Source organism: Azolla caroliniana, unplaced genomic scaffold (assembly GCF_043228905.1).
Source record: "Azolla caroliniana isolate FFs.n. ecotype wild unplaced genomic scaffold, voAzoCaro1.0.p SCAF_15, whole genome shotgun sequence".
NCBI classification, from domain to species: Eukaryota; Viridiplantae; Streptophyta; class Polypodiopsida; order Salviniales; family Salviniaceae; genus Azolla; species Azolla caroliniana.
This window is the reverse complement of record NW_028230450.1, coordinates 14,760,524-14,784,270: the sequence shown is the minus strand read 5'-3', so window position 1 is coordinate 14,784,270 and position 23,747 is coordinate 14,760,524. Positions and strand designations below refer to the sequence as shown.

Here is a 23,747-nt window from a genome sequence, read left to right as displayed (position 1 = left end):
TAATCCTTCCCACGGCAATGACTATTTTTTTCTTCTGTGTTTTTCGGGGGTGGGGGAGATGAATATTAAGTTTTTGCACTTTGTTTTTTCTTTTATTACAAAGATTTCGGTTGTTTTTAAAAATGTGGAAAAAATTTCGCATGTTTTTATTTGTTTGGCTCCGTGTAAGCGATTCATATTGCTACCTCAGAGGTTACATAACATTCAACTGGCTTGACTTGACCAATTGCATTGCATGGACCACCCTTCTACAAATACTCTACGCATGCATCATAGACCAAGCCATGTTGATGATGGACTATGGACCGAATTTTAGCTCTCCTATTATGACCATTACTCCATTGGTTTCCAACTTCTAAAACTACCTTCGTAGGTCACCACTTAATCTCCTCATATGTTTAATGCAATCCTGCCTCAGCATCGAACATGAATATGTTTCGTAATTTGTTGTTCTCGCTCATCCACACACACGTAAAACACAATTCAACTCCTAGATAAAGGGGCCACAACAACAGACCAATCCAATGAGTGGTCTCTATTTGCATACATAAGAGCAACCATCAAATTCAACGATTGTCTCTATTCATGGTATATTATTCCACTTGCATGCAAATGATGTGCTTGTGTTTCGTTTTTGTCCATGGGCGCAATATGACACTATATCATGAGCTAAGCATTGTATCCTCATTACCCGATCAAATGCAAGGTTATCCCCTCATATTAATGGCATGCCATGCTGACATGCTTTTATTCGAAAAAGTGATTATAGACTAGTAGGGAATGGGATGTGTTTTAACTTCATTAGCAATGCTTGAGAACCATTCATGCAAGTCCAATAAAAGGAATAGTCACATCTTGCGCCTTTTTGTTTAATTCTTCCCCCACTAGTTTGCACCCCATGATGGATAGATGTACAAAGTATTAGGGTTAATGCTTAGTTAAAGGGTTGAGGCTAGCACTAACACTAGAGTAAACCAATAAACACCAAAGCATAGCCTATGTGGGTAGGCAGTTATTGGCCACAACCATCTCTTCCTCTTATTAAGTTCAAATGTATATGAGAAATAAATACCTTGCAAGTATGACTATTTGTTTTGATCGAGCATTGGTTTTGAAAGATATAGAATAAAGATGCACGTGGAGATTCATGAGAGTCACTTTCCCAACATCAACATAGCACAAGATGTTCATTGCTTTGATAATCTCCATCATATACCAATAAGACGATCAACTTGGTGTAAAAACATAAATGTAATTTGACCATGAAGATTGCAATATTGAGCACAATGTGTTAATTGGTTGGGTCAAAACTTTTAATAAAGGCATATGATTCTAACATGGGTCATGCAAGGCAAGTTTGCCATATCTCTAGTTGTATGATTTTTTGTTGCATCCCAATAGGTAGTAGGCCTACCTATAATGAGGCCAATATATGGAAAGGGATCCATAGCCCTCAATTAGTACATTAATATAAACATAATTAGGAACAAGGTATTGACATGTAGGTTGTTTATGGCATGGATATACTTCCTTTAGAAGGTAAGAGGGAGGGATTGTGTGTGTAAGAAGATAACAAGATGAGAGGTCATCTACCAAAATAATAAGTTTATTGCCCTTGAAATGGTTACAATTTGATGTCATCCACTAGTGTAAGATGAATCCAACCCCATTAAAGATGTTTTGCCTTCCATTTGGTTCCTTAAATGTTAACCCAAGAAAGGAATGTTGTTCTACGAAGTAACTTTGTTAGTATGAACCACTTGTCAACCCAAACAAAGCCCCACAACATTTGTGGGGCCTTGTTTGCTTTTTTAGTATGAACCACTTGTCAATGGAAACAAAGCCCCACAATGTTGTGTATAGGTTGTCCATTTTGAATTAGAGGATGCAAAGTATAGAAACACATGCATATCTTATCATTCATGGGAGAGAATATGGTGTTTTTGCAGAGAGCATGGGTGGATTTGTGACTCCATTATGGGTGCTCCCTTTTCACTTGGCTCATGAGTGATCCTTTACGCTCATTAGTGATGCACATGTTGATTTATATGCATAGTTGTTCTGAAAATTACATTTGGCATGCACTATTCCATTCTCCATAATCTAACAAGGAATGGTGTTAATTGAATAAGTTGGAAGAGCTCACATTTTGTACCATCACCAATAATATTGAATGTGTTTGGCAGATGAATAAGGGCATTCAAAGTGATCATCAAGCTAATTATGTCCCATGAAAACACCCAAATATTATACCCACCCAATTGTCATGTGCAACGTCAATTCTTTGTTTTTCCCTTATATTTTTAGCATCCTAATGATTTCTAAACAATTATTGGCGTCCTGGTCATTCCTATATACATTTCTATGATATATTGGAATGATTACTAGCATCTTAATCCTTCCCATTGATTTGTTGGAATTTGGTACGCATTTTCCAACCATCCAAAAGAGTATCTAATCTTTGTGCATATGTATGTCTCAAAGTTTTGTAATGAGCATATAATTTTACTTTTAGGATTGCGAGTTATGTTTTGTTTCTTGTAATAGTGTGCATCTTCTACTCATGCCTACAAAAGAACATATGTACACTACTCCTAGCAACATTGGGAAAATATAAGTAGGGTTATGATTGGTTTTGGAACTAATCCACTAGCTTTGTACCACGCAACTTATCTTCCAACTTTCGTAAGCATGTTGTGATAGGCCATAGGAAAATATGTGAGTTCATGTCTCCCCGAAATTCAATATTCATCCCATTTTACCTTTAAATTAAAGTATTCATATTTCACATATTCCCAAGTTTTTTTCTAAAAGTACTTCGTATATTAAAACAAGATATGGATATGAACATCCTTGTTGTCCCTATTACAATAGTGAGGATCATATTGTAAAAGTAAACCCCAAAATAATGTTATAAGACTATTTGATAAAATGTCCACAAAGGCTAATTGTGAAGACTATGAAACCAATTTTTCTTTCAACTCAATTGTTGAACTTCGTGGAGATCACTAAACAAGAACTCATTTGTAATACTCGGATCACAATTGTACTCAAACACCACCTTACTGACAAGGAGGGTAACATTTTGGCTCCATAAGTGAAAACCCATTTAAAAGGTGATAATATTTTCCTGGTTAATGACACCTAGAGTTGTGCAATAATATTTAAAAAGTGTTAGAATTTAAATCCGTTGCCTTAAGGAAAGCCACCCATCATAACCTACCAAAGAAACAATTTTGCATGGACTAGAAGATGAGATAACATCTCCAACACTCAATGCCACCATCATAATGTGCCATGTAAATGATACCTTTGCCACAGACCAAGCTAAAATTTCAATAAACTAGGAGTATTCATGTTTTGATGTCTAATGGAAAATCATTCCACATCTCAATTGCAACCATGTCTAGAATAAAAGGCACAAGAATATGCAACCATATAATGATTGCCAAATATGATCATCCATTTATTTCCCATCAATCATTCAATTAACTTTAATCATGTGGCCCTCCTACCTAGCTAACTACACAAAAGGAATATAAGGCATTTAAGGATATTTTTTATGTTTTAAAATTTTCCCATTAATCATCCAATTAACTTAATCATGTGTCCCTCCTACCTATCAAAGTACACAATAGGAATATAAGGCATATAGAATATTTTCTCTCTTAAATCAAAATGTCTAAGAATGTAGTAATAAACAATTCTATACTTAGGATTTTCGTCGGAGATGAAGGAAGAGGTGAACTAAAGGATGATACAAAGGAACAAAGACAAGGACAATATAGTAAAGAGATGTCGAGCTTAGTGTGAATGCCAAAGGACATTGCAAAATCTATAAAAAGCATATGTATAAGAACTTAGGTTACAACTAACAATCGGCAACGATTTAGTTCAGTTTGAGAGGGTCCAAACCGAACCGTTTAAATTTTTTGAAACCTGAACCAAACCGTTAAACCATTAAACCATAAAAACTACAGTTTCGTGGTTCGGTTTCGGTTTTCAACATAGGTCAAATTTTTAATTTTTTAAAATTTTTAAAATTTTTAAGATGTTCCCAAAATGTGAGAATAAGGTCTAAAAATGAAATGATTGTTTAAAAACAATTTTTTAAAAATAAAAAATAAAAAATAAAAAACCGTTTAACTATTTAAACCGTGGTTTTTGACTGTTGAAACTGAATTGAAACGTTGAAATCGTTAAGCTGTTAAACCACAGTTTAATGGTTCTGTTCGGTTCAAACCGAACCGTTGCCGATTGTTAGTTACAACTTGAACCTCTTTGTTGAGCTACAATTACTTCCTTAATTTACTTTCTATTTGTTGAGAATCAAACTCAACTTCCCGTGAGTGGGAACACACTCTAGGATACTCAAGTGTGTGAACACCCCACCTCCTTGTATAGTAACTAGCATGTCAGAGAAGTTAATGTTCTATGACACATATTCCTTAGGTAGTTAAGACACGACCTCTTTCCCAAGAGGCGGTACTAGTAAGAGAACTTAGAGAGAAGGTGACTATATAAGCACCTTCTCCTTCTCCTTGTAAGGTTGTTGGTCATTCTTGTCTCCTTGTTAATACAGTTTTTTGGAAAGAACCGGTTGATCGATGTAACAACAACTTGCACAGTTCGTATCAAGAGGACAAGAAGAAGAAGTTCGACATGAACACACAGATGGGAAGCGCTCTTCCTACCAAAAAGCTCAACAGAAACAACTTTGCATCTTGGGAGTACAAGATGCACCAATACCTTGTCGGCAAACGAGAATCAACCCAACCCAACACATGCTGACTACCCAGCTTGGGAGCTAGTGGCGAGTCGTGTGTTGTACTACCTTGCATCATGCATCCATGATCACATGCTCGGTTACATCCGAGAGGCCAAAATGCCAAAGGAGGCATGGGGGAACCTCAAGAATATTTTCGTGGCAACACGACCCCAAGAAAGCTTCAACTCCGTCAAGAGTTGAATGATATACAACAGAGGGACATGTCAATCGACAACTACACCTTGAAGATCACGGAGTTGTGTGATGCCCTTGGGTCGATCAATGTTAGCATTGACGACAATGAAATGGTGCAGATTTTCCTCGGAGGCTTAGCACCTCAGTTCGGAGCATTCATTTGGCAGTCCTCGCGAGGGAGAATCATCCCTCCCTCTTCAATCTCTAGTCCATGCAACTAGTCGAGGAGAATCATGTTTGAACAAGAAGCAATGCGCAAGAAGGACAACTGCTCTATTCGAACTCTGATGGAGGAAGAGGACAAGGTCGGGGAAGAAGAGGCCGATTCAGCCAAGGCCGACATAACCAAGAGCAACCTCGAGAACATAACTTCTATTATCGACAACACGTGTCGAACTTCCAAGGCGGGGCATCCAGAAGAAGGGGGAGCAATCAGACCTAACCCAACCTCCGACAAAACAATCCCGCTCAGTGCGTATATTGTGGTAAATTCGGTCACTATGAGGTAGAGTGTTGCAAAAAGAAGAGTGAGTTGGCCTCCACAAACCGACAACATACAAACTATGCCTCCAACTCCGACTACGACAATCGTGGCGGAATGTTTGTGATGAGGCACAGAGTGAACTCGATGACAACCTCCAACCCGACCAACACCTCCAAACCAGAAGATGTATGTTCGTCGACTCGGGTGCATCCAACCACATGACATCCCACGAGGCCACAAGGATTGGTTCATGGAGCTACGGAAGCCCGAACGACCCAACTATGTGGAAACTCGGGATGACACAATTCGCCCCATTCAGCATATCGGCAATGTCCCATTTGGGGAAGAAGGCAATCAAACCTACATCAAGAACGTTCTGCATGTTGGACTACAATAACAAAGAACTTGGTCTCAGTTGGCCAGATAGTCGCTCGATGACAACCTCCAACCCGACCAACACCTCCAAACCAGAAGATGTATGTTCGTCGACTCGGGTGCATCCAACCACATGACATCCCACGAGGCCACAAGGATTGGTTCATGGAGCTACGGAAGCCCGAACGACCCAGCTATGTGGAAACTCGGGATGACACAATTCGCCCCATTCAGCATATCGACAATGTCCCATTTGGGGAAGAAGGCAATCAAACCTACATCAAGAACGTTCTGCATGTTGGACTACAATAACAAAGAACTTGGTCTCAGTTGGCCAGATAGTCGAACAAGGCATGCAAGTCCGCTTCAACGATGGAGGACGCTTCATCGAAAAAGAAAGTCGACTCATCGCTCGGGGTCAGAGAGAAGGTAAGATGTTCATCCTCGACTCCCACCGAGATGAACTCGGCAATGTATGCCAAGGGCCAGAGAGTCGACGCCGACATAGAACTGTGGCACAAGTGAATTGGCCACATTAACCTCTAAAAGCTCAAAGGAATGCAATCGAAAGGAGTCGTCTTCGGACTTCCGACTTTTACCGAAAAGGAGAGAGTTGTCACGGGCACACCAAGTGCGGATTGGGATGAAGCACGGATGATGGGGCTACGAGTGACGGGCCACGAAATTGGAGCTAGAAGTGACGAGGTTAGGAACTCTAGAAGTTGTGAGCGACATGAGAGCATGAAGACAGAGATGAAGAAGGAGACAATATGTATGAAACGAGAATACTAGATTGATGTGTCAATGACTGGTGTTGAATCCCCTGAAAGGGACCAAGGATGTTGCAAGTATTTATATAATTTCCGAGATTGAATATCTCTAGAATATACTCATTTAGAATATAGCACAGAATAATTCTAGAATATACTAACAACTAGAATATTCTCGAATGTATTATACACTAGACTCTACAATATATACAAGTTCACAATCGAACGTGGACAGTTCACAAGAGTTTCCATATGGTTAACAGAACACAATGTATTGTGTGTGTTAAAAGTCAGAGGTTCACGTATAGAATGTGATATTATCCCCCTTCTTACACTGCCTTCCCAAACCGGTCCTTGGCTTAAGGGGATAATGTTGATGAAAATCTTAGACCACGTCCAAAGTATTTTGTAAATCCTAGACAAGGAGTAACCCTTCTAGAAGATGAGGTATTGAACACCAATGGGCATGAGCGACCATGTGTGGTCCTCACGGGGAGCACGAACACCATCGGGCATGAGAGACCATGTTGGTCCTCGCCAAGAGTTGGAACACGAACACCAACGGGCGTGAGAGACCATGCGGCCCTCAACAAGAACTAGAACACGAATGGACGTGAGCTACCATGTGTGGCCCTCATCGGGGACTGGAACGTGAGTGACCATGTGCGGTCCTCATTGAAAACACGAACGAGCGTGAGCGACCATGCGGCCCTCACCAAGAATTGAACACGAACGGGCGTGAGCGACCATGCAGCCCTCATCGAGAATTGAACACGAACGGGCGTGAGTGACCATGTAGCTCTCATTGAGAATTGGAACACGAATGGACGTGAGCGACCATGTGACCCTCATCAAGAACTGAACACAAACGGACGTGAGCAATCATGCGGCCCTCACCGAGAACTGGAACAACAACAAGCGAAGGAGTGCAAGTGAAGCAGTCGACTCAACTTCTTCTATTATGAGAGGGTAAATAGTCGAGGTTGACCCAAGACACAACACAAATGGTAGCATTAACGAGAAACCCACGTGATTCTCACCAGGAAAGTGAGCGGTTGTGACCCCCACCGAACCTAGAAGGTGAGCGATCGCCTTGCCAACAGAAAGTGGCGCGAGACTTGAACTATAACGAAAATGCAATGCAAACGAGCAATGATCCAATCCCCACCAGGAAAGTGAGCGGTTGTGACCCCCACCGGAACTGGGAAGGTGAGCGATCAAAAGCACTCCTCACCAAAACCATGATGCAAAATGATACCTAAAAATGATGACAAGTAGTGTTGATGGCGATGATGGTTGGGCAAAGAGGTGCTGAAAATGATGACATCGAAGACAAGGTTGATGATGGTAACTTCGGAAGCAAGGACGGGTTTGATGGTAACTCTAGAAGCAAAGGCGATGAGGAAAATGGGTGGTGCTCCTAGTTGGAAGGGATTCAAATTGTCACGGACACACCAAGCGCATACTAGGACGGAGCACAGATGACGAACATAGAACTAGAAGTAATGAGGCTAGGAACTCTAGAATCTGTGAGTGATGAGACTATGAACTTAGGAAGCTATGGAGAGTATGAAGACAAAGATGAAGAACGAGACAAGATGGAATGGAACAAGAATAGTAGATTGATGTGTCAATGATTGGTGTTGAATCCCTTCAAAGGGACCAAGGATGTTACAAGTATTTATACAATTTCCGAGATTGAATATCTCTAGAATATACTCGAGAAAATCTCCAGAATATACCCGTTTAGAATATACCACAAAATAATTCTAGAATATACTAACGACTAGAATATTCTCGAATGTACTATACACTAGACTCTACAATATATGCAAGTTCACAATCGAATGTGGACAATTCACAAGAGTTTCCATATGGTTAACACAACACAATGTATTGTGTGTGTTAAAAGTCAGAGGTTCGAGTCTAGAATGTGACAAGAGCAGGCGTGTGTGAAGCTTGTCCATTCGACAAACAACATTGTCAATCGTTCCCAAAGGAGAGGAACATAAGCAAAGGGATCTTGGATGTAATGCATTCAGATGTATGGGAACCAGCCTAGACGACAACATTCAGTGGTTGTCGGTGCTACCTAACATTCATCGATGACTTCTCCAGACATACCTAGATCTACCCTATGCGGCAGAAGAGTGAAGTGTTCGGATACTTCCAAAAGTTCAAAAACGAAGTTGAAAAGGCAACCGATCGACATGTCTGATGCCTTCGATTGAACGGCGACAAAAAGTATTTCTCCGATTCCTTTACAACATACCTTCGACAAGAAGGAATTCGGCGGGAGTTTACCTGCTGACACACACCTCAGCCGAACGCAAGAACTGGCACATACTCGAGGTGACAAGGGCAATGATGAATGAGAAACATCTGCCAAAGTCATATTGGGCTAAAGCGGTGAATACGGCCGTCTATATGATGAATTGTTACCCCTTGCGAAAAGTATGGGAAGAAACCGGATCTATCCCACGTCAAGATATTCGGTTCAATAGCATATGTACATATTCCCGATGAGAAGCGATAGAAGCTCGATCCAAAGTTGGAGAAATGTATACCCGTAGGATACTCACTCGAGCAAAAAGGTTATAAGTGCTTCAACCCTTCCACCAAGAAGATGCGAGGGAGTAGGGATGTCGTATTCGACGAGTCGGCATCTTGATATACAGTCGAATCAACCTCATCCGACACAGTTGAAAGTGAGTTTGACATAGATGTAGAGGAGGATGATCAACCGAAGCTCACATAAGAGGAAAGTCCAATCTCAACCAGTTTGAGTGGATCGCAAGAGCCTCCGAGCAACCAAATCACGTCGGAACCGAGTCCGTAACAAAACAAAGGAAAGGCCAAAATGCTTGAGTACAAAGACTCAGATAGAAACGAATCGGATCACTCACCCGATAGTGAGCATGGTGGTGGATAGATGTGCCCATCATGAGGACACCAGGAGAACCACGTCGCTCCACTCGAGAGAAGAACATAGTAAGCCGATTTGGCTACAACAACTACATAGCATATCATTATGCCTCATGATGAAAGTGACGACAATCCAAGAACCAGAAACCTTTTCCAAAGCCGCGAAGGATCCCATATGGGTCGAAGTGATGAATGAGGAGATGCAAGCACTCTCCAAGAACGAGACATGGGATCTCGTCCCTTCGTCACAGCACCAAAAGGCAATTGGATGCCGGTGGATCTTCAAAGTGAAGCACAACATTGACGGTACTGTCAATCGGTATAAGGCACGCCTTGTGGCAAAGGGCTACTCACAGATGCACGGTGTCAATATGAAGAGACCTTTGCTGCGGTGGCAAAGATGACTACAATTTGAATCGTGATTGCACTCGCAATAGCAAAAGGGTGGAACCTCCACCAAATGGACATAAAGAACGCCTTCCTACAAGGTGAGTTAGACGAGGAGGTGTACATGGTACAACCACTTGGATTCGAGTCTACTACTCATCCGACTGTTGTCTGTCGACTCAAAAAACCTCTCTACAGTCTCAAGCAGGCACCGAGAGCATGGCATTCGAAGATAACACAATATCTTCATCAAATCGGCTTCAACATGTCCAAGTCTGACAACTCTTTACTCATCCGGAGTGACTCTAGAGGAGAAGTATTTATCATCATTTATGTGGATGACTTGGTCATAGGGGGAGAGCAATCAACAGATATTGAGCACATCAAGAAGCTCCACTCCAACTGATTCGAAATGACCAATATGAAGGAGCTCCATTACTTTCTAGGAATAGAAGTAATTCGGACTCCAAACGGCATCATGCTTTCTCAAAGGCACTATATCCTCAATCTTCTTTACAAGTTTGGGATGACACAATGTAAGCCCGTCACTACCCCTCTCAATCGAAATCTAATGCTAGATGCCGACTTTGACACTAGAGAGTGTGAGACGACGCTCTATCGTCAACTAGTCGGAAGCCTCATCTATCTACCTCACAATTACCCGACCCGACCTAAGTTACCCGGTCGGCCTCCTTAGCCAGTTCATGCAAACTCCGTGAGATGTCCATCTCGGCTGTGCTAAGCGAGTGGTAAGGTATGTGCGTGGAACAATGGAAATCGACATCCTCTACAGATCGGACACACCAATTCGACTTACAAGGAATACCGATGCAGACTTGGCCGACTACAGAGCAGATCGATGATCGACATGCGGATTTGCTTTCTCTCTCGGCAGCAGCGCCATATCGTGGAGTAGTAAGAAACAACCAATAGTCGCACTGTAGAGCACCGAAACCGAATACGGGGGTGTGGTCGTAGCCGCATGTGAAGTTGTTTGGCTCAAGTGAATATTGAAGGACATGGGTGTTCCCAGCATGGATCTGATTCTCCTCTATTGTGACAACATGAGCAGTATTCACCTCACTTAGAACCCAATCTTCCATGCTTGGACTAAGCACATCGAAGTGCACTATCACTTCATCCGAGATCGTGTTCTGGCCGAGGATGTCGACCTGGAACACATCAGCATGAACCTATAGACGACTGACATCTTCACCAAGGCCCTCGGAGTCCACAAGTTGCGGTAGTTCGCGATGAACCTGGGTCTTTCGACAATCAACCAGTTGAGCTTAAGGGGAAGTAAGGAGCAAGAGTGAACCGGCCACTCAAAGCCTACCCAAACTAACCATCAAACGACAGGATGTTGTGTTTGAAGGGGCATGTTGAGAATCAAACTCAACTTCCCGTGAGTGGGAATACACTCTAGGATACTCAAGTGTGTGAACACCCCACCTCCTTGTATAGTAACTAGTGTGCCATAGAAGTTAATGTTCTACGACACATATTCCTTAGGTGGTTAAGACACGACCTCTTTCCCAAGAGGCGGTACTAGTAAGAGAAAAGACAACTTAGAGAGATAGTGACTACATAAGCACCTTCTCCTTCTCCTTCTAAAGTTGTTGGTCATTCTTGTCTCCTTGTTAATATAGTTTTGTATTTTTTTCTATAATCACGAGCTCTATCTCTCTCTGTCACGACACAATGATATCAAATATATAGTAAGTGAGGATTGAACCTACAACCTCACATCTACAAGTCGTCATGCCTAACCATTTCGATATGAGCATGTATATAACAATCTATTATTGTTATTCTAACATATAGATGGATACATTCCAGAATATTCTAGTCTTTAGTATATTCTAGAAATATTCTATGGTATAATCTAGATGGGTATATTCTAGAGATATTTGTCGAGTATATTCTAGAGATATTTCTCAAGTATATTCTAGAGATATTCAATCTCAGAACTTGTATAAATACTTGTAATCTCCTTGGTCCCTTTTAAGGGATTCAACACCAATCATTGACACATTAATATAGTATTCTCGTTTTGCCCCATCTTGTCTCCTTGATCTTTATCTTTGTCTTCATGCTTTTGTGTCATTCCCAGTTTCTTAAGTTCCACTTCATTAGCCCCATCATCCGTGCTCGGTCCGAGTCTATAGTTGGTGTGTCTGTGACACTATCTCTACACACACACACACCATTCTTCCATTGCACAGAATCGGCACCAATTCTCTACACTATTGTAAGTACAACCCAAAGCTTAAGCTTCGATCTTACGGATTTGGGTCGATTGTAACTTTCTACAATCTACATTTAATACCATTGATCATGCTTGTCTTCTACTTTCTTGCCTCTTTTATTAATCTTCATATTAAATTATTAAGAGTGATTAAGTAGGTATAACTTATTCGTGCACCTTTGATATTAGGTTTAGAGTTTGTTTTGTTCATTCATTAGTATTTGTTAATAGGCGTAGGGGTGGATTGAAACCCACTCGTACTGAACCAAGAGTCGGTCGATTATCCGAAAGATGAACAGTTTGTTAACACATAACACAGAGTACAATAGAGAGAGTAAGACTGAGTGAGAGCAGAAAAAAATTCTAGTACAGACAAATGCTCAGTGCTCAACTGTGTACAATGTGCTCACAAAGCACTTTTTATACAAGCCCTGATGAGTGGGTTGACAAGTACTTGAATGCTCATTAAATGAACATCGAACACTAACAACATATAATATTCCTATTAAAATAGGAATATAGGCCCTTGATGGCATGTCGAATTCCATCCGACTTGGCCAGCCGATCGACCCATGTTCGATTCGGCTCTCGGCTTATTCAGTCGATTCAGGCCTAGCCGATTAGTCTTCATCCGATCCATCTCTCGGCTTCTTCAACTAGTCCGGCCCATGTTGAGCTTGTTGCTCAACACTCCCTCTCAAGCTCAACTTAAGGTCCTGATGTGTCAGCTCTAGTCGGTTCTAGCTTCTGGCCTCTTCAGGCCTTGGTCGTGCCCCTCGTCCGGTCTAGTCCCACGGCCCCTTCGGTCCAACACTCCTTGACTCATCTAGTTCCACGCACCTCGACCACTATGGTCAGCTTGTCTGCTCGTGAAGCCCTTCATACTCTCCCGAATCAAACTCCTCATGACAATCTCTAAATCGTCTTTGGTCTTGTCTGAATCGGCTATCTCCAATTCACCTTCCTTCTGGCCTTTGACCACATCTGCCCATGTCTTGGTCCTGGCCTTCTTCTTTCGGTTGGCTATGTCCTTCTTGACTCTGCTGCCTTTGCCGCCTCCTCCAGCTCTTCCGGACGTTTCCACTTCTTCAGCCTCATTAGATGGGATCATAAATCAGTGAAGAAGATATGTCGAAATGTACAAACAAAACGCAAAAACAACAAAATGGACAAATACACGGTGCACACAGCTCGGGGGTGGTCGGGTGGAACCAATTCTTCTATCCAATCTATTTTCCTTCTTTTTACTTTATTTGGTCTGTTGATTAGTAATAGACTCTTAACATAATCAAATTAGGTCCATACACAACATCAATGAGGCGCAACATACGTTTCCAAATAGAACATACAGTCATACAGTTTCATAAAGCATGTTGCATTGATTCCAAATGAAACCCACAAAAAGAGCAAGTTTTGTTTCCCTCACTTATATGCATCCATTCCAAGACTGGAAGTGCATAATTGACACATAACCATCTAAACGTAATGATTTTGCGATCTACAACGCCCATAACCATTTCCAAAACGCAAATACTGAATGCATATAGGAATATTATTACTTAACAATACCTTAGCTGCAACCAGCATAACTAGATTCCTCGTTCGTTGGAATTCCCTACCTAATTTTACAGAGTAATTAAAGAAAGAAACCATTTTACCATTAACATCTCTCCACCACCATTTTGTTGGATCCCACTCTAACTCCAATAAGGGTTTACTACCACAAACCCAAATATCCCACAAAGGATTTACATTTTTAGGATGGGGATCAATAATACATACCTTTCTTGTTTTTGCAACTACCCTAATAGGCTTCCACTCCACTAAATTGAGAAGGTCATCCTCCATAGGGACCCATTGCAATTTTCCCTCGAAAGCCATTACATACACCAACAAGGATACATTAGGCGTATAAGCTCTTGCTCCAATCAAGACCATAGTTCCTAATATTCGCGTACGTCCAATTTACTGGACGTACGCGAACGTTTGCAAACGTACGCGTATGATACGCGATATTCGTTTGGCTTCTTTCTTTTTTTTTACTTTTTTTTGGTTTTTTTAATTTTTGATATTCATAATATTTTGTGAATAGAAGTGACATCTGACACACATACACACTCTCTCTCTCTCTCTCACACGAGAACTGACAGATTTTCTCTCTCTACAAAATCTAGATATCTAATATACATATTACATACTCCCTCACACAGACAAAACCCATAGCTCCTCTCTCTCTCTCTCTCTCTAGAGTCTAGATATACACTCAATCACTGTCTCCTCACACATGCAAAACAGGGCTTCTCTCTCTAGATCACACACGCTCTCTCTCTCTCTCTCTCTCTCTCTCCCCCTCACACACACACACACTATGTACACCATATACACCATATGTATATATAATATATCTATGTACCGCGTATGGATTTCAATCATACTTGGAGCCTTTTCACGTATGAGTATGATACGAATATTGGCGTTTGAGTATGACATGAATGGGACGTATGGCTAGAACTATGATCAAGACATTAAAAGAAGAGAATGACACGTACCATACATGGTTTGAAATAAAAGAAGGCAAAACCTTGTTACAAGCATTACTTATCTCTTTGAACATTAACTTACCACCTCTTATTGATTTCAAAGCTTGTTCCTTAACATCCCTAGAAAATTGATTAAAGTTCAACCAAGTACTAACATTACGCGCAAATGCATCATCAACCGCCGCCCAATTTAATCTTGTCCTTCTTCCCAACATATTACCATAATCATCCTAAATCAAGGGGTTCCAGCAAACTGGTTGCCTTTTCCACTTGTCCTCCCATATAGGATGTAGCTTACTAAATCGATTATTGTGACATTAAAGTTACAAACGCAAGAAAAAGCTCTTTCAATGAATTTTCAAATGTCAATTACTCATGCACATCAAACACTCAAAATGTATAAACATACACAAAGGATCCAATGATGATTAGGGAAAGTAGATGTTAAGAGTCTAATACTAATCAATAAACCAAAATGAAGTAAAAAGAAGGAAAATAGATTGGATAGAAGAACTCGTTCCACCCAACCACCGCCGGATATTAGGATGACTAATACCTTGGAAGAGATAACACAATCGTCGAGACGAAAGCCTAGCCCACATCACCAGCGTCTAAGATAGCAGCCTTTTGACGTAATGTGCTTATGAGGGTAGCTAAGCCTCATATTTATACTTCTTCCTAGGCCCCTTAAATAGATGTGCCTTTCTAAAAGGCTCTCCATTCATTGGTTGTCCAAATCATGATAGTGCATGCACCTATCGTTCCTTCTATCCAATCACATTAGTCCCCTTTTTAACATTAGTGAACATACCCTTCACTTATATAAATATTAGTGGCCTACCCTCACCTATGTTATGTGTACATAACAGTAGATTGTGTGTGAGCTAAACCTTTCCATGTCTTGCTTAAGCACTTTGATCAGTGTACCTCAAGGGATCTAGCACGTCTACTTGCTAATTCATGATATTTGGGAGTGATTCTAAGAACTGAAAACAAAATATTAGACCATCATGCCAATTGACTATGCTCAAGTCGAACACCCATTGACCAGTCCCATATCATGAATGACACTTGTACCTGGACTTGTGGAAATGGATTGCTTTCTAGGAAAGAGTTGTGCCTTAGCTAAAAGAATATCAGGGCTCTATATTTTCCAACTTAGGACAAGTGAGTTAAGTTGTGAGCCCAACTATACTAATTAAACTTTGGGTTTATGTTCAAAACCCTGGCCAACTACAAGTTGGTCTAGAGCCTAAGTACCAAATTGACACTTCTCATAGTTATCTCCCCCATTTCAAATGTGAGAACTTTTCTCTTTTCGCATTGTCACAAACACATACCTGGTTGCAACTGATCCCCCTCTCTCATGATACTTATGTCATTGTTTCTCATGGGCAAATGTATTGAGTAATTTATCAAACAATGTGAAACTGGAAAATCACATATATTCCAAAGGATGTTCAACTTCACATTGATGAGCTACAAGAACTATGGCAAATGAACACTTAAAAGCAAACTGAATGCATCAACAAGACAACAATCAAAGTCACGGTGGTATACAATCCATTACACACAGACAGTACTCAAGTGTAGGAATCAGCATCTTTCAAATCCACAATCAGCATTTTCCATGAGTGCCGACAAGTTTCCATTAGCTAAACCAATTACACTCTACTTAAGACTTCTTTTTAGCATAAAAAGAGGGAAGGCAGTTAACGTCAAATGTGTTTTCGCTTTGGTTCAAAAAAGAAAGAAATAGCAGAAGTCGTTTCATAATATTTGTTGAAAGAGGAGAACCTAACTCATGGTGTAGAATTTGGTTGAAACTTCGCTTTATTACATTAGAAAATCAACAAGAATCTCATATATTGAGATATCATCTTCCTTACAATTCAATGACATGGAAAATTGATACTATCCACCAATCTTTTCACCAACATACCTGAAATTACACTCTGATAAAAATTAAGCATACTGGCTCAATCAAGTACAAAATTTCAACAACCTTAAAGAAGGCTGATTTTAATGTTGAATAAAAGTGTTAGGACGGTTGAGTCGCCCAATATATGTTAAGTACCAAAATTTCTCAAGTAGTTACATCAATCGTGCACATCTGTGATGGCATGGGCACAGGCACCTATAATGTCCACACCAATATGGACTGAAAATAATACGAAATCAGTACCTCCAACATGTGTGAATGCACACACGGCACACTTCATCAGTGAGATATGAGAGAGATACAAGTAGAACCCCTTCTCAATATGCCATTATTCCATGGCTTTCTCAATATACTCTTATTCCTGGCACTCCCAAGAGATTCATCTTTAAAAGGAGCCTTCTTGCTAGGGCAGGAGGCTCAGTGAAACCCATAGAAGAACTGAATTGGTTGGCATACTCAACTAGCTTCTTCTTGTCCAGTGTCACACCTTTCAAAGACCTATAATAGCCGAGCCAAGCTTGATAGGCTGTCTCTCTTATCTTGGAATCCATCTGAGTAGCAGCTGAAAGAATCTATATTTTCCACATTCAACCAAAGAATTTATTCTTAAATTAGCATTTTTGTTCTTAAAAATATATGTTTTAAAAAAACATGATCAAATTGTCATACTATAAAGATAAGCAGTGTGTACATTATCATGATTCATGACAATAATAATATGTATATGTATAGAATGAATCTACCGAAGTGAACAAGGATCTGTATACAAGTAAAGAAGATCCAATGTTGATTTATAGAACTTCTTTTATAAACTAAATGCATGCACGTGTATATAATATATGCCTGCATATTGTGATAAGAATAGAATATTAAAAACAAGTAAAGAAGATCCAATGCTGATTTATAGCATTTCTTTTATAAACTAAATGCATACACATGTATATAATATATGCCTGCATATTGTGATAAGAATAGAATATTAAAAACAAGTAAAGAAGCTCCAATGCTGATTTATAGCATTTCTTTTCTAAACTAAATGCATGCACACGTATGTAATATATGCCTGCATATTGTGATAAGAATAGAATAGTAAAAACAAGTAAAGAAGATCCAATGCTGATTTATAGCATTTCTTTTCTAAACTAAATGCATGCACATGTATGTAATATATGCCTGCATATTTTGATAAGAATAGAATACTAAAAACAAGAACTGCAACCCAGAGAGAGAGAGAGCAAGAGATGGGGACTAACTTTTGTGTTGCCCTGTGAAGTTATCTTTGGAGATGGCATTGGTGTAATAGAGACCTTGGTCGATTCAAGTTTCTTCAGAAAGTAATCTTCCCAAGGAGCAAGAATCAGTAGACCTTCACCTGTCTTACCGGCACGCCCTGTTCGTCCGAGCCTATGAATATACTGCTCTAAATCAGAAGCTGCCCCAACCTGAAACAAACAATCAACAGATATCAATAACTGTTCCATACACTAGAGAAATAAGGTCTTAACATAGCATGCTATTAAAAGCACAGGTTTTCAAATAGTTTGTAAGCCACTGTTTTTTCAATAAATGAACCTTACAGCAAATGCATATGGCAACAGAAATACAATACAATGAGTTGGGAGCACACCCCAGAATGTTCTATATAATGTACCCCACCATACAACATAGGAGGATGGAAGTGGAACTTCCATGAATAGTTTTGGTGATAGTTCTTTGTCCAGGTCGGATTGGCTTGCCAGAAGACATATTTCATTATTTTTCAAGGGTTTCTCTCCATGTCATTTAAGTTCAAGCTAGAAGAATCCCACGCATACATGGTCCTTGGAAATCTATGATGCTTTAAATTGTAAGGGTTTAAATCTTGCCTAAAAGAACAATGGCACCTTCCACATTTCTCATTTATGGCAATGCAGTGATATAATTAGCAATGGGCCCAGTTTCACTGAAACCGAACCGAACGATTAAACCATGGCTTAACGGTTTATTGGTTCGAAGATAAATACACAGCTTGGTTTGGTTTCAAATGTTACTATTCTGTTCGGTTCGGTTTTGAATTTCATGGTTTAGCAGTTTAGCAATTCATCGGTTTCAGTTTATGTGGTTTATGGTTTAGCGGTGTAGCAATTCACCGGTTTCAGTTTATGTGGTTTAGTTTAAAGGTTTATGGTTAAGAATACTCAGTAAATTTTCCATATAGGCTCTAACTTTCAACTTTTAATTTTAAACCCTAGTTTTAACTTATTAAATTTTATATGCATTATATGCAGAGTCTCCTTTTCATTTATGATGATCAAATTAATGATAAGTATAATGACCAAATTTATGATAAGTATGATAACAAAATTTATGATTCTCACTCAAATTTATACTAAGTATGATGATCAGTATCTGTCAAAAATGGTTTGGTTTATTCTGGTTTTGATTTATGATAAACCAGTTTGGTTTGGTTCTAAATTTTCCCTTAACAGTTTGGTTTCCGTTGCTAGAAATAATGTGATGTTCCACGGTCTCTGCCCCCTAGTAGAGACAGTCATTAGGTTCCAGACCACCGTCATATCTTCCTGTTTGTCTACATCCAGAATTGAGGTGCAAACAGACCAAATTATACATCTTACACCAAGTGAGGGGAGTATCCATATATCTTGGGGGGATGGGTTAACGAATCCATCCAATACTATATTTTAGGAACTTGGTATGTTCAGCTTCACAATGTAGATTCCGATTACATACTAGTTCCAGACGGGCAATTAAGGTGATATTGGAAAGATCATCAATTACAATTCCATGAATTTTGAGCCTAGTGTTTATTTGTGTATATTAGCATCAGGTGTCTCCTTCCATTGCTAGTTGTTTAAATGAGCGAAGTGTTACATGTGGAGGATATCTTAGTTTGGGGACCACCCCAGTCTCCCAAGGAATTTCACAACACATGGAGCGGGCTTCGATGACCATTGGTACAAAATTTTATGAGGTACTGATGGCTTGCGCTATGCTACCACCACCATAACTAGCATTCGTTCTAGGGGCAGCCAGCCAACATGCAAGTCTCTCTCTCACCCATATTACCCAGCCAATGGCTCTCTTCTACTGCAATACACGCTAGGTTCACAAACTTTTGCCTCAAAGAGCAGTATTAGACTGAGGAGTATTCAAAAGTATATCCTCAGTTCTTGGAATTGTATCTTGGGATATCACCTTTCTAGTGATTCCAAGGCTGCAAGGCCACGCAATAATACATCTCTCATGAACAATTGTGGCCCTCTTAAATCTGATTCCTAGATGCATATAAGACCTTACATACTCACTCCTCATCAAATTTTTTATAAAAAGCACAATTGTGAGAAAGAAACAAAAGCTAAAACATTCTTCCCTTCATTTTTCCCTCAAAATTCTGGTGTGTAATATGTGCCCATGTAGATAGATGCCCAACGATAAAAATTATGAAGAGAAGATTAACTCCAAACCAACTTTACCTGGACAACAAGGGTCACATTCGGATAATCAACACCCCGAGCAGAGACATCAGAGGTGAAGAGTATAATGCCACCCTTGGACTGGCGAAACTCATCAGATACACGAGTCCGATTACGTTGATCTTTTCTTGAATGTATCTCTCTAGAGTTGAATCCGAGGTTAGAGAACAGCTTGGCCATAAAGGCAGTCACTCTTGCAGTTGTGCAGAACACAATAATCTGCATTTAAAGAAGATATTATCACCATCTTAAACCTAAGATTTTGATGTTGACACAATAATTGTGAAAGAAAGGGCTTCTCAAGTTACCAACCTTATACTGTGTATCAATTGCCATATGTTCTCTGAGAGATGCATGTACAACCATCAGTTGTTGCTCCAGAGGCACAACAATGTACTGCTGCTTAACCTGAAGAAAGGAATATGATGACATGAAACACAAAAAGTGTGATTCTGTTAAGTAGATGAAGAACCCTTCAAAGGAAGTGGCAGGATGTTTTCCTATCAGACCTAGTTTCTTGCTGATAGTACTGACAAGAAGACTTCATGTAAAATTTAAAGGTACATATGAAAAATTACAGAATTATATCTTTGAGACATGGCACCACAATAAGTATGAACCCAATCTGACAGACCTTCGCATGGGTGTCCTGATTGTCTTTCCCGACGGCATCAATAAACACGTAGTCATCTCTTAGTGCAACCTTAGTAATGTTGTGCACCTGAAACAAGATAAAGATGGCTTTGTATAAAGAGTTTATATTTAAGAACCTTCTTAAAAGCACCAGTTCGTAAAAGACCGACCTCTTGTGGTACAGTTGCAGAAAACAGTAGAGTTTGCCTTTTATCAGGCAAGGCTTGCATGATTTTGTGCAAACTCTCACGAAATCCCATATCTAACATTCTATCAGCTTCATCCAATACAAATAGCTTCACGGCTTTCAACTGCTTTGCCAACTCTGGAGTTCTCTGTATATGGTCGACCAACCTACCAGGTGTACCGGTGAGTATCTATAGCCAAATCATAAAAATAATTGTGTCAAAAAAGAGTGCTTATTAATTCACAAGAAAAATCCATAGAAGTATCATAAGTGATGGGTGGAGTTGACTTTTGTACAAAAATTGAGCTCCCAGATTCCTTGGAGACCCTTTAAAAGGTGAAAATTTAAAAATACATGTCACATCAAAAATATGCATCTAAATCCCTGATAAGGTTTTTCGGTATTTAGTTATTTATACATACCTGGCATGGATTCCTAGACAAGTTCATCTGCTCTGTGTGCATTGGCTTGCCTCCATAAACAACTTGTGCACCAAGACCTCTATGAAATGTTAACAATACTTGAGCTTCTTTTGCAGCTTGTTGTGCTAATTCTCGTGTGGGACATACAACGAGCACATGTATAGGATTTCTTGACTTTCCTTCTGGTTCCTTCAAAATTGCCTCTATCGCAGGGAGCTATACAAAAGGAGAAGAAGTTACCAAAGAGAAACATGATAACACTATTTAGACAAAATGTGCTCATCTGACTTTTCACAAAACATATTAACATACAGGGGGAAATGAAAGCATTTTAGGAATCCTTTGTGATTCTATGGTGAAAAACTCACCAAAAAAGCAATCGTCTTTCCTGTACCAGTTCTCGCTTTCGCTAAACAATCCTGACCTGAAAATGAGATAAATATTTTCCATGCTTGAAAGTGTTGGGAGCAAAACTAGCATTACAAATTAGAATGAAACATGTTTCTAGCTTCTTTCAGATCACATAAGGTTGAAGTACCTTGTAAGATCACAGGAAAGGTAGCTTCTTGCACTTGAGTCATCGTCTCATACTTTAAAACAGTATGAAGAGCCTTAATTGAATCCGGAGATATGTCAAACGTGTCAAATCTTAAACACATCACAAAAAGAAAGGTTAAATGTCAGATCCAAAACATTCTTGTATTAAGTTTCTCCCCTCAATTTCTGACTGAATGTACACAATATTTTTAAATATGCCCCCAATTTCAACACCATGTTTATCTTTAAATGCACCTTCCATCTATCTACATACTGAGATCATATACATGCCATGCATCCCTGTATATGAGTAAATGTCAATTTCCATGTGATTTATTTATCATAAGCTACAAATATGAATGCACACACATACATGTCTGCGTGCATTCATACTAAATACAGATGCAAATCAATACACTGCACGCAATACATACCTAGGTACGTCGAAGCATATATGCTCAAACAGACATAAATATGTGCGTACATGCAGACAAGCACACCTACAGACAGACATAAGCACACATACATACACAATAATCATTCAGAAAGAGGGAATTGGTTCTCGCTAACCTTGTCTTTGTAAGATGAGATGGTTCCTCCTGAGCGACAATGTCCTCCTCGCATGGCTCTTCATCCGATCCAAACTTTGATAAATCAACGGGGTTCTTATCGGCCACATTCAATCCTTTGGTCTTCTTCTTTCTCTTCTTCTTCTTCTGCTGCTGCTGCTTTGAGAGCATTGACTCGGGGCCATCCACGGAAGGAAGGTCTCTCTTTCTCTTGGAAGGAGGGGGAGGGGGGGAAGGATTGTTGTGTTTCCTGGCAACAGAGTGGATGGACATGTCTTCAGAGAGGAGGATGGGGATGATGGAAGCAGGGGAGGGAAGCAGAGAGTCTTTCTCCTGCTTCTGCTTCTTCTCCTTCTTCTTCTTCTTCTTCTTCTTCTAATGATGACTGTCTTGACCTAATTATGAGAGAGAGAGAGAGAGATTAGAGAGAGACTGCCCTTATTCGTTCACTTTTAGGGTTTCGTGGTGGGCCCCATGCAGTAAAATCCGCAGGCAGTTATGTACGTACTGGCAGTCTTTTTTAGGGTTTATGCACTTTTAGGGTTTATTAGCAGTCCTTTTTAGGGTTTATGCGCTTTTAGGGTTTCGTATCAGTCCTTGTTAGGGTTTATTAGCCGTCCTTTTTAGGGTTTATTAGTTGTCCTTTTAGGGTTTATTAGCCGTCCTTTTTAGGGTTTATTAGCTGTCTTTTTTAGGGTTTATTAGCAATCCTTTTTTAGGGTTTATTAGCAATCCTTTTTAGGGGTTATGCACTTTTAGGGTTTAGTAGTAGGACCCGAAACAACAACCCCCCCTTCCCTCCCAAGATATTGTCTAAAATGCTTCCGCAAACAAGTGAACATTAGGTTACATATCCATCATCTCGTGCGAGAAAAAGATTGATGATATGTGCCTGACAACCTGGGGGTTTAGGGTTGTTGGAACCCACATATGTGCCTTTCTGGATTCTTCCATGTTGATGTGCTTTTCTGAGGCTATGTGGGAAGGAACGTGGACCGCACATTGCATTGAACGAACATTTCAATGTTTGAACTAGAGATGTGTAGGATTGTATCCAAAGTTGTGATTGAGCTGAATGCAACATTGGCAAGCAAGTGTTGATTACGTGAGCTTCTTTTATTTAAGGGTGCGAGCTACTTTGTATGGAGCTGAGCTACTAACTAAAATCGATGAATTTCATGTGGCCTTCATTACATATGGCGTTTTACATCCAAATCAAGTAAGTCATACTAGCTTTTGTTTTCAACTTACAAATAATGGCATGTTGGAATAGGAAATGAAAAGAAGCCATG

The 23,747-nt window shown here is 39.9% G+C and overlaps 1 protein-coding gene across 1 annotated transcript; it reads right to left on the bottom strand.

Annotated features, from left to right (window-relative positions):
• Positions 1–16,502: 16,502 nt before the first annotated feature.
• On the bottom strand, positions 16,503–22,829 carry LOC147854743 (DEAD-box ATP-dependent RNA helicase 26-like). Its single transcript, XM_087331331.1, has 10 exons — positions 22,457–22,829; positions 21,888–21,997; positions 21,718–21,773; positions 21,350–21,565; positions 20,911–21,117; positions 20,742–20,828; positions 20,420–20,515; positions 20,108–20,326; positions 17,888–18,076; positions 16,503–17,206 (listed from the first exon to the last, which is right to left on the bottom strand). The coding sequence occupies exons 1-10, from the start codon at positions 22,726–22,728 to the stop codon at positions 16,979–16,981; spliced, it is 1,680 nt and encodes a 559-aa protein (XP_087187457.1). The 5' UTR covers positions 22,729–22,829; the 3' UTR covers positions 16,503–16,978.
• Between the last annotated feature and the right edge of the window lie 918 nt (positions 22,830–23,747).